A 12,852-nucleotide genomic window follows, 5' to 3' on the forward strand; every position below is an offset into this window, starting at 1 on the left:
CGGGGCGCCTCGGTGGGGGAAGCAAAAGACCCCATCCAAGGTCTGGCCATCACGGGTCATCCTTGGCTTCAGACAGAGCCCCCAACTTTTCTTTTTCTTGTTCCTTTTTCTTTTTTTCCTTTTTACTCTTCGGTGACTACTGTACCTACTATACGATACCCTTCAACCCTCAGGGCTATGAACGGGCTGTACATACGTTGCACCAGCCTACAACTCTTCACGTCAGGCGGACCGTTTTGCGCTGTACTTGTAGCTGTAGCATAGTGCATACACACGACTATGCGCACCGTCGTGTGTTTCCAGCACCGAGATGGATCTCCTCGGGTAATTCCCACCTAGCAAGGCTTGGTCAAGGCTTGGTGTCTGGCCTGGCAGGGACTCGCGGAGGGGCCCCTCCGAAGCCCACAGCCTTTTCTCGGCTGGAGCTGGACGAGATTCCATAGTTGGGACGCATAACGGCTTGTCTCAACTACATACGACGAGTACGAGGATATGCAGCGTTGAGAGATGGCCGATGCTCTGCGCTCGCGACTCACAGCATCGAGATCGGACTGCGAGGGTCATACGGCATACACATTGGCGTCATAGTGATCACGTCGGTGCGGAGCGCATTCTGTGTCGATAGGTAGGCACTTTGCTTGTCCTCGTCCATTTCGCGGCCCGGGTATGTACAGTTGTGCGTATAAAGCTGGATCCCTGCCGTTGATTTTCGATTTCTGAGCCAAGAGGCGGAACTGAGACTCACGCTTGCACTCACTACCGCCATCGACCGGTCTAGATGCCTTTGCGCTGCCCGCTAAAACAGGGGCCGCAGGGTTGGTTATTTGCCGCTCGGTGACTGAAAATTTTGGATTTTTAGGGCGCTAGCTGGAGGCAAACTGACAAAGAGAATGCCGATAGAGCTGGCAGCTTGACTTTCATATTCTTTAGTTGTCCAACCAAGAGGTTTCAGATATGCCTCAGCATATGAGCAATCCACAGCTTTGGCCACCGGGCAAGTAGTGTAGAGGCAGTGCTGGAGTGCTTGATATTCTTTCTCCTCACTAAAAGCTTGAGAAAGCGGGAAAAGAGAAGAGGAAAAAAAGGCAGATCCACACCTCCCAACCGGAAGTAACCTATGAGTAAAAACCGTTAGATATCCATATGGAGTAAAGGATTTGCGTCACGCTGCATGTGATATGATATGTGAAAAGAACGGATGCGAATATCTTGGAATCAACCCCCCATGATAGCGAGAAAAGAAACAGCCGTTCCACGGTGAGTCCTGTTGACAAAACGGCTTAGTAAACAAGATTTGATTATGGCAAATATCCGCATAAAAGCGTCCGGAAACACTACAAATCAGTAATTGAATGTTCTTCCATACAGCTGAGTACATGTACTCCGTACTCAACGGTTCGTTCGAGCTTTTTAGCGCCGCGGATATTGTCGCCGGCCCTTAATCTATTCTGCATGTGCCTCCCAGGCACCTTTGCGAATTAAGCCCCCTCCTACCCGTTACCCCCCATGTGAACCTCGCTGCAGGCCACTTCAGACGCGGCCATTTCACGCAATGACATGGGCTGATCTGGTTACGCGGCTGGTAAATCGTTTAATTGTGCACCTGGGATACTCACTCGGCTTCAAGCAGAGCATCGCCGCATGAAAGGTTATGTGGATGCCGGGTAGCGGCTTGGAAATTGGTCCTTGATTAAGCGCTAATACTTTGGGATAGATAAACACATATATGAGAGTACTATTCATCACTCCAAGTTGGATATCTAACACCCCAATGACTGTGTGAGTTCAAGTGTTGGAACAAGATGCGAAGAAAAGTCTGGTATCTGCTGCTATGGCTATATTTCTCCGGTACTCGGTGTTATCACTACCTAAGAGGTAGGTACCTAGCCTTACATTCAAGACATGGGATGCTGGATAGCAAACTTGGGGTGCTAAATAACCACTCCTTAAATTGGGCTATATACACTTTGGTGTTACTTCTAAGCAGTTGGCCGATAAGCTATTGTAGTGTAGTCATTATTAGACAGTATGGCTAACAGAGCTCCGGGCATTGCAAATGTCCCTTGCTGATCGCTTGCTGACATACTGTATATGTACAAAGAGTTGGTGATCAGGGAGGCTTTATGGCCGGCTAAAGAAGCATCAATCAAGTTACCTATCGATACAGCACAAGGACAGATCAGCTAGCTCCCGTGTGTTCCTGGACTCAATATTTGTTTCATGGCGTTTATGCAGAGTCTCATCTTGCCGCCTCAAAAGGCCGGATCCCGTTCCGAGCGGAGAAACGAGTGGAGCCTCTGAATGCCTGTAAGAGCGGGTTTAAGGCTGTCGTAGACACTGTCGTACAACGTGTAACCGCATCTGTAAGGGTTGATGAGGCTCGCTTCAACATGAAATGACTAAGGCCTGGTGGCGGCGACTCAGACAAGAGACGGTCGCGGCGGAAGAGGCGTCGCCGCCTCAAAGCCAAGGTGAGGGTCAGCTTACTCAGACTTTGGCGCACGACACATTTACACAGCAAGAATGAAGAGACGAAAATTCATTTACACGTGTAAATGAAGAGGAAAATCGACGTCTCTTGTATCGAGTAGACAGGCAAATTCAAGAATCTCATTACAAGTATGAATACTGTACTCCATTTGTATGTAGTATGCGGTATACTCGCTGCGTGTTAAAATTGGTGGCGCCCAGGCACAACAGCTTCAACCAGACACAAGTCCAATCCCCATGGCAAAAAGCTCGAGTCGGCGCACTAATGGCGCCACCTGTTGACCCCGTCGCCGAATAAGATTCCAGAGCAACAAGCTGTGCGAGCGTCACCTCAACACGCGAGATGGCGTCAACGTTGCTTGAGCGGAATGCCGGAGCCGGGCGCCTTGATGTTGGTTGTACCTGTACAGTGACAGTAGCATGTATACGAGATGCCAGACATTCCGACCTGCAAGAAACGTGCTCGGCATCACCAGCAGCAAGGGAATGGGCGCATAAACCACGAGTCGACCCGGGTTTAAAACCACTTTCAGCACTTTCAGTGTCCAGGTTTTCCCTTTTTCTCTCGAGATTCCCACTCAGCTGTCCAAATCCCGCAACGAACGGCAGCCCTCGCAGCGCCGTGATTGGCCCGTCAATGTCCGGCCCGGCCAATCGAGCCATGCATCTCCGATCTTGGGCGCTTAACCGTCCTGTTGAGCCGACGCTGCGATTGGCCCGAGACATTGCTGTCACTCGCGCTCGGTCCAATCACGAGGCGCGTAGCCCATCACAGGCTCAAGCGCCCGCACCTTGCAGAAGCTTTCCCCACCTCCCAGCGAGTGCCAATGAAGCCATCAGGCTATCAGTGGTCGCTGGAAGGGCCCCGTTCGCAGAGCCAAGAGGCGCCGGTTCCCTCACAGGCCCTTTAAACGGCCGCCGCCCCCCCCAACGGGAGCGATGGGCAGCGTGAGTTCAATTCAAATAAAAGCTGTGCTGTGATTTCTTGAACGGATATTACAAGGCTGGTCCGAGTTCTTGGAGTTTGAAGCGCTGGCGTTGTTTCTTCAAGATCGCGACTTCGACCAACTAAAGTCAGAGCTTATACGTCCGGGTGCATATGCATATGCGGACATGAGCCTGTAAGCTCTCAACTGCTTCGCTGCCAAGCCAAAGCGCGCATCCGAGCTTCATTTCTCGACGCCCTGCATAACAGATTCGATTTCGCGCAGAAGAACACCAAATCATTATCGAGTTGCATCTACGGCAGTGATTCTGAGCAACCGCAGTCGACAAGCAACCAAACACTACTCTCGATAAGAAGATAAACGACAGTCGACAAAATGGGCATCCTTGACACCGACCGGAAGTTCACTTACCACGTCCTCCATCGAAAATGGCCCAGAGTCCCGAGACTGGCCATCCGCTGGTTGATGCTGGCGGAATTCATCGGCCTCGTGCCCATCCTGACCATTTTTGGTCTCTCCCAGCCTGATCTGTATCGATCTGCCATGTGGAAGATTGGCTGGGACCACCGTCTCAACTCGAATCCCGATGTCATCCTCTTTGCCTATGCCAACCATGTGGCTCAGCCAAAGATTCCTCTCATCTGGTCAAGAACGTGAGTAATAACTCACACGTTGAAAGGGGAAATTTCTTTACTGACAGCGTCGTATCAGGCTCACTGACTTCAATGTCGCCATCTCCGTCATCTCTCTCTTCTTCCTGCTCACCAAGCTCATTGCGGTTATCATAAGAATCTGGTACCCTCTCCTGTCCACTCTGGGCAGCCTGGCGCTGCTTGTTCTCTACGCCGTGAGCGTCTACGGACAGGTGGGCCCCGACTACAGTGATCCGAGATACCCGGCCCCGGCAGCATGGTACTTTAGATTTGGCTGCGATATGGCCAAGCCGTATGGACAGTACACCAACTGCCAGATTGCGCAGGGTTCGCTCTTCATCACGTTGTACATGTTGTAAGTCTCATCCGATGTCTGCGCCACGGTTTCTCTGCATGTATGCTAATTCCATCCACAGGACCATATATGTGATTGTCCTCGGCTTCTCGCTCTACTGCATGTGGCCCAACCCTCTCAACAACCTCGAGACCGACGAGGATGAGGATGACGAGGCACCGAGCATCAAGGAGGGCAAAGGCCTGGAGATGTCCGGTTGGCCAACCAACATGAAAACCCCAATGGCATCGGGAGCCATGCCTTTTACGCCGAGAACGCAAGCCTTCCACATCCTCGACCGAAAGCTTCCGCTAAGACAGGAGCACGAGGCGATGGTATACTCTTAGGCAACCTGTATCTACTTCTCTTGTCTATTTATATGTCCCCTGACAAATGAGGGGTTTGGGTTATTCGGCGGGAAAAAATCGGCGCAAGGCGTTTCATGCTTTTACGCATGTAATATGACGGTTAATGACACCAAGGCCCTGGAGGCTGACAGGCACAGGCACAAGGAGGAGGGACGAGAAGCCACCTCCAAAAATTGCCACCGTCTACCTATATGTTTTCTTTTATCTTCTTTTCTTTTGTCTTATATATATACCCACATTTGATGAACAATCCATCCAAATATAGCAAATTCTCCTAGCAGCCTTGATTCCAAGCCATGCGTCGCCGTATATCGCAGATAACGAAGATAACAATCAGAGAAGTTCCGATTCCAGACGGAATCTTCCGTCCCGGCCCAGTTCCGGAGTCGCTCCCCCCAGAACCGGCCCGGCCTCTGCACATCAAGTAATGGGATCCATAATGAACACCATCAATTGATTCCACCAAAAGAACCCACGCTTTCTTGGCTTCTAGCGCCTAGAAACGGAATTTGGACCCTGGCCAGTGCCGGCATTGTGCCCTGTGACCCCGCTGCTGCACTCCCGCGTTTTCGAGACGTCAGAGCTGCGCGCATCGCCTTCGCCCTGTTTTTCCCCGCCTCCATCCGCACCTTTTGACCCGGCCCGGTTGTTGAAGGCTGTCTCCTCCGCATTCTGCATTTCCAATCACATCCCGAGGAACCTCCCCCCAATTGACGGCTGCCGGTTTCATTTCGCGAGTCGTGACTCTATATTAGGTTGACCCGTTCTCTTTTTTTCATCGTCTCCCCTCTTTTTGTTTGTTCCCATGGCGTTACTGCATAGACTCGCTTCTCCCTCGACATTTCGCTTCGCTCCCGGTGTATCGTCCATATTATACAGAAGAGCTTCAACCATGGCTCCCAAGGTGCGTGCGCAGTGGCGCAATAGCCCAAGTGTCCAATTTCCAAAACTGGCTGAAGGCTAATCCGAATTGAAAACGTGCAGCTCAGAGATCCCTCCTTGCTGAAGCAAGATGTCTGCTATGTTAATGGCCAGTGGGTGACTGCCAAGTCTGGCAAGACATTCAAGGTCAACGGTTAGCCACGGCCTCATATTCCCATCTTCTCGAGTGTCTCTATGCAAGTAGCTAACCCCTTCGAATGCCAGACCCTGCCACTGGCGAATTGATCGGAACTGCCCCCGAATTCTCCATCGAAGACACCGAGTCAGCCATCACCGCTGCCGCCGAGGCTTTCAAGACGTTCCGCTCATTGACCGGCCGCGAGCGCTCCAAGTTGCTGCGCAAGTGGTACGACCTCGCCGTGGAAAACGCCGAGGATATTGCCCAGCTTATTACTTGGGAGAATGGAAAGCCGCTTGCCGATGCCAGAGGCGAATCTACCTATGCTGCCAACTTTTTTGAGTGGTTCAGCGAGGAGGCACCGCGCGTATATGGTGATGTCATTCCTGCCACCGTGCCTGGAAACCGAGTGTGGACTCTCAAGGAGCCTGTTGGTGTCTGCGGTCTGATTACACCGTACGTTGAACCGATTACTCATTGTATGATGTATATGCTGACACAAGTGACCACAGTTGGAACTTCCCCGCCGCCATGATTACACGAAAGATTGGCCCTGCGCTGGCAGCTGGATGCACAGTCGTGTGCAAGGCTCCTGGAGAGACACCATTCACAGCCCTTGCGCTCGCTGAGCTGGCTCACCGCGCTGGTATCCCCAAGGGTGTTGTCAACATTGTGACGACATTGGACAACACCGTGGCCATTGGCGAACTGTTGACTACTCACCCTACCATCAAGAAGGTTTCCTTTACTGGCTCCACTGGTGTCGGCAAGCTCCTGATGAAGCAGTCTTCCGCCACACTTAAGAAGCTGTCATTGGAGCTCGGTGGAAACTCACCCTTCATCGTCTTCGACGACGCCGACCTCGACGCCGCTGTGGCCGGCGCCATCATGTCTAAATTCCGATCCTCAGGGCAGACTTGCGTGTGCGCCAACCGAATCTACGTCCAGGAGGGCATCTACGAGGCCTTTGTGACAAAGTTTGTCGAAAAGGTCAAGCAGTTCAAGGTCGGCAACGGCTTCGCCGAGGGCACCACCCACGGCCCCCTCATCCACGAGCGCGCCATCTCAAAGGTCGACGCCCACGTCCAGGACGCCGTCAAGAAGGGCGCAAAGCTCCTCGTCGGCGGCCAGAAGCTGCCAAACGTCGGCCCCAACTTCTTCCAGCTCACCGTCCTCCGCGACATGAAGGCTGACATGGCCATTGCCTCGGAGGAGACTTTTGGCCCCGTTGCCGGCCTCTTCCCCTTCAAGACCGAGGCCGAGGTCGTCCAGCTGGCGAACAACTCCGAGGTTGGCCTGGCGGGCTACTTCTTCTCTCGCGACTTGGAGCGGGTTCACCGAGTTGCCGAAGCTCTCGAGGTTGGCATGATTGGTGTCAACACGGGCATCATCTCCGACCCTGCGGCGCCATTTGGCGGTGTCAAGGAGAGCGGTTTCGGCCGAGAGGGATCAAAGTATGGTATTGCAGAGTACCAGATCACCAAGATGATTACCTACGGCGGCATGGGTAAGCCCCTGCAGAGCTAAGTAGTTAAAAGCGAGATAGAGTAGCCAGTGCTTTTTAATGTCCCACGATTCAATGAAATAACGATAATTACACACACATGGAATGAATCGATACCGGAAGTGAAACTGTGCCATGTTTTCCTTCTAAGATAATGGCATCGTAGTCCCAACTGTGCTTGGCCTCAGTAAATAGTGGTTCCAGGAACACATGTAATATCAAGACAGCCAAAAAGGGCAAAACTAGTCAAAATGTAGTCAGATGAAGGAATTAGACTTCTTATTGAAATCCAGCCATCTGCAACTCTATTTACATTCTGCACTTAGTGAGAAACAGCAGTGAGATGACATCGATTTCAATTACCAGAAAAAGCTTAAACTTTATAATATTCTCTTTTCTGCAAACCCACAACAATTAGTAACCAGACTATGTGGCGCAGTGGTTAGCGCAGTCGCCTTACAAAGTAATACCGCGAAAGGTCGCAGGTTCGACCCCTGCCATGGTCATTTCTCACTACTGAGATTTCTCTTTTTGCCATTGTTCAGGTCCTTATCATCATCTGTTGTTCTCTTTTTGACAATGGAGGTTTGTGGTGGCGCTTATTGCTTGCTCGCAGATGTCGTGTTGACGTTCCCTTTTGGCCTGAAGATCTAATGGCGGGGTAAGAGGTTTTGGGAGGAGGGTATGGAAACTACTATAAAAGGCTTTGTTGATGAAATGATGAGGGCAAATAGATTAGGACAAGAAATTAGCGTTCTATACAATTCTGGAATCTTGTTTCTCAAGTATATCGCTGTCGTTTTGCATGCAGTGAGTTGGAGAGGTACTTTGTCTTGCAAGGTGGGACGGTTATCAGACACCACCGATTTCCTTGCACCATAGTAATGAATAGCAGAGTACAGCGATATCAAGTTGACCTTTTTTACAAATGCCAGAATGCAGAATCAAGAATTATATCTTAGACATCTCACCAATCTAATTCAGTTACTCGATCTATTCGGCAGCTCCTCAAGCAAACTTCAATCTTGCGATGGTCAACATTCTTTATCTTATCAGGTCACAGCAGGTGGGGTGACGTACTTGGTACCTCGTGTAAGAAAGCTTCTGCAAGCTCTTTGCACGAAACACAAGACCATCCTTCAACATCACCACCAACAGATCCATTGCCATGGCGCTCTCTCGTACTAGCAGCCTTGCCAGCCACGGAATGCGCCTGTTGGCGCAGAGAGAAGGGTAAGAGCATCCTATCAAACCAATTGTCATTCCCACGGATAGAACAGCTCAAACTAACCTTGGCATTCAACTTCATACAGGCGCCAACTCTCCAGCATCTCCTCTCTCCTCCCATTGACGAGCGTTACACACACAACCAGGGCCTCTCACGCCCCCTCATCCGTCCGTCCATTCAGCAACTCCGCGCCTCTCCTCAAAAAGCGCAAAATCGCCGGCGCAAGCAACAGCCCCTCCGCAGACTCAACCGCTCCCTCACCCTCATCATCGTCCTCCTCCAGCTCCTCCAAAGCCGACCACGGCCAGCCCAACCCCGAAGACCCCCTCGACTTCTCCTCCCTCACCGCCGCATACGTCTCCATCGACGCCCACTTCAAGACCCAGCTCCAGGCCGTCCTGCACGGCGGCCGCTTCAACCCCGACGCCCTCGGCGCCCTCTCCGTCGCCATCAAGGACGACGATGGCTCCAAGGTTACTTTTCCCCTCCGCGAGCTCGCCCAGATTGTGCCTCGCTCCGGACGCATTATCTCTCTCCTCGTCAATGAGCGCGAGTATCTCAAGCCCATCATGTCCGCCGTCCAGGCCAGCAAGGACTTTAACCAGCAGCCCCAGCGCTCCGACGACAACGAGCTCGAGCTCCTCCTCAAGGTCGAGATGGAGCGCAAGGAGGACCTCGTGCGTCGTGTAAAGGACGCTTGTCAAGGCTGGAGGGATCGCGTGCGCCAGGCTCGCACCAAGCATGAGAAGGCACTCAAGGACTGGAAGAAGAACGGTACTGTGCTGCCCGACGTGGTGCGCAAGGCGGATAAGGAGCTGCAGAAGCTGCAGGACAAGAAGATGAAGGAGATTGACGGCGAAGAGGCGCAGGTGATTAAGCAGATTGATCGCAGGTAGATTTCCCGGTGCGAGCGCATAAGCCGCCCATACCCATTTGTATAGTACAGATTTGATATATCACACGAGGAATTTCAGCGTATATGAACATGTATGTTTCCCATTCATGAAGATTTTTTTACATCAAACAGCAGCCATATTTCTAGCGTTCTTTTAATCGTACAAAATACTTTTTTTCTTCTTGTCTTCTTTCATCAACTTCTCCCATCTCAAGCCTTCGCCTGAGCCTTCACATTCTTGCCTCCCTTACCAGCCGCGCCCACGCCCAACAACGTCGTCAGCTTCTTCTCAAACTTCTCCACGTCCCTTTGGGTGTACGTCCCAGACCTCAAGTGCCACGCCCTCGAAATACCGACAGGGTCAGTCGCAAACCGCGGCGTCTCGTGCTTCCCCGCAACGGCCTGATCGAGGATGGCCTTCTTAACAGCCTCCTCGGCGTCCTTGATAATGGGCTGCTGCTCAGCGGGCACCTCCTTACCCTCAGCCAACAGCTTCTCCCGCCGCTGCTCCTGGAGATACTGCTCCGCAGCCTCCCGAGCCTTGACGTCAGCGAAGAAGCGCGCCCCGTTGTCCTGCACCTCGTCGGCGTAGTTCTTCGCCTGCAGACCCTGCGGCACGCCCACGGGATCCGCCCTGCCGCCGAGGATGCTGAGGTTCTCCATGACGGTGGCTAGGCGGCCCTCGGGCGTCGCGGGCGTGGCCGGCACAAACGTCGTCAGGGCTTCCTTGGTCAGAGAGGGCTTGAACTCGGTGCGCGTGCCGAACCGCACGGCGTCGTCAAACTGCTGCTCCTGCGGGTCCATCCTCTCAAAGGGGTCCTGCCTCTTGCCACGAGGGCCGGCGGCACCGGCTGCTTTGTTGCCGCCCTCGCCTTCGGTCTTCTTCGCCGCCCTGCCCTTGCCCGCGCCGGGTCTGCCTCCTGGTCGTCCGGCTGTTCGCCCTCCTCGTCCTGCTCCAAGCGCAGAGCCACCCCTCCCTCTGTTGGCGGCCGAGAATCGGTTCCCGGTTGGTGACGCAGCTCGAGGAGCGCCAGCAGCACTTGGTCCGCCTGTGCCCGTAGCTGCACCTGTGCCTCGTCCTCGCAGTCCGCCCGGCCTTCGAAGCATGCCTCCCTTGGGAAGACTCCGCACATCAATCACTCTTGGCTGTGCCAGCGTCGCTGAAGAATCCGTCGGGTTTCGGGCTCCCTGGCCAGGTGTCCGATTCTTCACCAAGGAATTGATCTCGCTGGCCGCTGCGCGGGTCCGCTGTCGAGCTGTAGGTTTGGCATTGGGATCGGCCGGGGCCTCGTCGAGCTGCGATTGCGTCGTGGAGAATTGGCGAAAGTAGCCTCTTAGGGCATTTCCGGCCTGTGCCAGTTCTGGCCTCGCTCGGTATATCGAGCGGAGTGATTGAGAGCTCATTGTTGCGGCTGGTGGCTCTTGGAGACCTGCTTGTGGTGAAGTGGGATGGTTTGGGATGCAGAGAACCAAATTCTGTCGTTGGATGACTAAGCGCGCAACAAGACGGATTCGATACAGCAAAAGTGTAAGATAGCTACAGAATGTCTCCAGATGGAGGAAATAACTTTTCTTCAATTTTTATATGACAAAGAAATATTCTATAAGTATATAATTAATCAAATCAATGAAGTTATGCAGAATGAAACTGACTGCAAAAAAGATTCCCCAAATCCTCCACTTCGCTTGCATTCCCTTCCAGCCTCCTTCTCTGTCTTAGCTCCCGTTTCTCTTTTCGCTTATCATGCTCGCTTTCCATTGACCTATTTTCCTGAGAATAGTTTTGAACAGATAAAATCTCGCCTGTCGGCAATGTTAATTCATGTATATCAGCGATGAATTGATCCATTTGGTCTTGACTTCTGAATGTAAGATAAGCCATGTCCTTGGAGATTATTCCAGCAGATTGGGGTAAATAACTGAAGAATTGGCGGGCCAGTTTCATCCCCGAATTAATCATAGATGGAAGACATCCTTGAGCACGTATCGACACAATAAAACGATCCCGCACATCTGGAACCCGGTAACCTTTCCTCCCAGCAATCTGGCTGCATTCTTGTCGAAATCGTAGTTTCTCATGGTTCTCTGAATCAAGGAGAGCGCTGGCCAATACACAAGTAGCCACAGCATCATCTCCAGCATTATCAGCAATACCACCGCCGAGATCCCCTCTACCAGGCTGAATGTCCTTCCAATGATAACCAAAAATCTTCAACAAAGATACCAAGCCAGGAATCACCCCAACTGACGAACTTATATCTTTGCAAATATCCCGAAGATCCACCCACGCCGAGAAGAAGGGCACGGCACGAGGGAAGTTTCTGGACAAATATGTCCACTCAGCTGCCATCTCAAACCCCATCAAAACCAGATTTTTCTTGCTCTCACAGCTCTGGATGAATTCGATAATGGTTTTTTCTGAATTTTCAAGATCGACTTGTTGCTCTCTGCCAAACCGGTGACGCCGTCGAACTGGCACGCCGCCCTCCCCCTTAAGACGAACAATTTCCTCTCGCTTTTCTTTACCGATATTGAGATTGAGAGTTAAAGCCCGGATTTTTTTCTCAGTATAAAAATCTTGAAAGGTTGGTTGGCTGGTACTGCGTGATGTATCGTTCGTTTGAGATAAATCTCGTGTTAGGCTCTGAATATGTGCCAGGCCGACCTGATGGAGGATCCGATCCTTTCCGCTTGTAATGGGAAAATGTTCGGTGTCGATTGCGATAAAGGCCGAGTCCTTGGAAATATCATATAGATCTTGCAGAGTTGTGATTCTCTTGCTGAATAGCTCCCTAAAGGCTGGTTCGCGTTGGAGTTGCTTGTAGGTAGCCATACTATTCGAGTTTCCAACAAGCAAAAGACATCAATTTGCTCCAAAGTCCATGACAATGTCTAGATGAAGAATAGAACCGCCAAGACTCCAGAGGGTAGGCAAAGATTGAATGTTCTCGTTGAAGTTTATAAGGCTGGGTGAAGTCAAATACTCTGGCTTGGTTACCTAAAAACTTAAAAGGGGGACATGCATCATTCTAATGTTCGATAATTTTTCTCAATTTAATGTATTGTTCAGGAAATTCCCATAATAAATCTTCTACTCCAAGCCAGCCCAGACAAAAAAGACAAAAAGGCACATCATCTAACGCCGCATTGGATGCCACAGACTTCCAGCGCGAGCCCATTTTGTATGAAGCTCCAAACCAATGCTTCCCAATGTCCTGATTGTCGACCTCTTCTCGCTACAAGACCCAACACATCTACCCATTGATCCTCCCATGCCTGAGGCGCCAACTTGTATTGAAAAAAAAAAAGAACAAAAAGCGAAGAAAAAAAAGTGGTGATTTCTGCCGTGCCCAAGGAAAAATGAGGCCCATAG

At 51.6% G+C, this 12,852-nt stretch overlaps 5 protein-coding genes and 1 non-coding gene across 6 annotated transcripts; 4 read left to right on the forward strand and 2 right to left on the reverse strand.

The window, feature by feature from the left end:
* The first annotated feature begins 1,256 nt into the window (after nucleotides 1-1,256).
* V8C40DRAFT_230452 (uncharacterized protein) lies at nucleotides 1,257-2,168 on the forward strand. Its single transcript, XM_083212715.1, has 2 exons — nucleotides 1,257-1,648; nucleotides 1,715-2,168. Exon 2 carries the CDS (start codon nucleotides 1,803-1,805, stop codon nucleotides 2,034-2,036), a length of 234 nt encoding a protein of 77 aa, XP_083079301.1. The 5' UTR covers nucleotides 1,257-1,648; nucleotides 1,715-1,802; the 3' UTR covers nucleotides 2,037-2,168.
* Nucleotides 2,169-3,369: 1,201 nt separating this feature from the next.
* V8C40DRAFT_230454 (uncharacterized protein) lies at nucleotides 3,370-5,072 on the forward strand. The gene is made up of 3 exons (XM_083212716.1): nucleotides 3,370-4,090; nucleotides 4,149-4,445; nucleotides 4,507-5,072. Exons 1-3 carry the CDS (start codon nucleotides 3,813-3,815, stop codon nucleotides 4,769-4,771), a joined length of 840 nt encoding a protein of 279 aa, XP_083079302.1. The 5' UTR covers nucleotides 3,370-3,812; the 3' UTR covers nucleotides 4,772-5,072.
* Nucleotides 5,073-5,684: 612 nt separating this feature from the next.
* Nucleotides 5,685-9,480, forward strand: V8C40DRAFT_272161 (Aldehyde/histidinol dehydrogenase; the record flags this gene model as incomplete). Its single annotated transcript, XM_083220322.1, has 6 exons — nucleotides 5,685-5,696; nucleotides 5,777-5,867; nucleotides 5,939-6,308; nucleotides 6,365-7,359; nucleotides 8,249-8,252; nucleotides 8,670-9,480. The coding sequence occupies 6 exons, from the start codon at nucleotides 5,685-5,687 to the stop codon at nucleotides 9,478-9,480; spliced, it is 2,283 nt and encodes a 760-aa protein (XP_083079303.1).
* V8C40DRAFT_t7 lies at nucleotides 7,781-7,862 on the forward strand. The gene has a single exon. It is a non-coding gene; the product is annotated as a tRNA-Val (tRNA).
* Nucleotides 9,481-9,565: 85 nt separating the features above from the next.
* V8C40DRAFT_230460 (uncharacterized protein) lies at nucleotides 9,566-10,909 on the reverse strand. The gene has a single exon (XM_083212717.1). It carries the CDS (start codon nucleotides 10,881-10,883, stop codon nucleotides 9,690-9,692), a length of 1,194 nt encoding a protein of 397 aa, XP_083079304.1. The 5' UTR covers nucleotides 10,884-10,909; the 3' UTR covers nucleotides 9,566-9,689.
* A 276-nt stretch (nucleotides 10,910-11,185) lies between these two features.
* Nucleotides 11,186-12,350, reverse strand: V8C40DRAFT_230461 (uncharacterized protein). The gene is made up of 2 exons (XM_083212718.1): nucleotides 11,419-12,350; nucleotides 11,186-11,347 (listed from the first exon to the last, which is right to left on the reverse strand). Exons 1-2 carry the CDS (start codon nucleotides 12,310-12,312, stop codon nucleotides 11,309-11,311), a joined length of 933 nt encoding a protein of 310 aa, XP_083079305.1. The 5' UTR covers nucleotides 12,313-12,350; the 3' UTR covers nucleotides 11,186-11,308.
* Nucleotides 12,351-12,852: the final 502 nt, after the last annotated feature.

The sequence above is a fragment of the Trichoderma camerunense genome (assembly GCF_050948025.1).
Source record: "Trichoderma camerunense strain CBS 138272 chromosome Unknown V8C40scaffold_1, whole genome shotgun sequence".
Lineage (NCBI taxonomy): Eukaryota > Fungi > Ascomycota > Sordariomycetes > Hypocreales > Hypocreaceae > Trichoderma > Trichoderma camerunense.

What these genes read in the sequence shown, in the direction of transcription:
- V8C40DRAFT_230452 (XM_083212715.1), top strand. Translation starts at nt 1,803, where the DNA reads ATGCGAAGAAAAGTCTGGTATCTGCTGCTATGGCTATATTTCTCCGGT.
- V8C40DRAFT_230454 (XM_083212716.1), top strand. Translation starts at nt 3,813, where the DNA reads ATGGGCATCCTTGACACCGACCGGAAGTTCACTTACCACGTCCTCCAT. An exon ending in CCTCTCATCTGGTCAAGAAC is followed by an intron (nt 4,091 to 4,148) that starts GTGAGTAATAAC and finishes GCGTCGTATCAG; the next exon opens with GCTCACTGACTTCAATGTCG. An exon ending in TTCATCACGTTGTACATGTT is followed by an intron (nt 4,446 to 4,506) that starts GTAAGTCTCATC and finishes TTCCATCCACAG; the next exon opens with GACCATATATGTGATTGTCC.
- V8C40DRAFT_230460 (XM_083212717.1), bottom strand. Translation starts at nt 10,883, where the DNA reads ATGAGCTCTCAATCACTCCGCTCGATATACCGAGCGAGGCCAGAACTG.
- V8C40DRAFT_230461 (XM_083212718.1), bottom strand. Translation starts at nt 12,312, where the DNA reads ATGGCTACCTACAAGCAACTCCAACGCGAACCAGCCTTTAGGGAGCTA. An exon ending in TGATTAATTCGGGGATGAAA is followed by an intron (nt 11,348 to 11,418) that starts CTGGCCCGCCAA and finishes GGCTTATCTTAC; the next exon opens with ATTCAGAAGTCAAGACCAAA.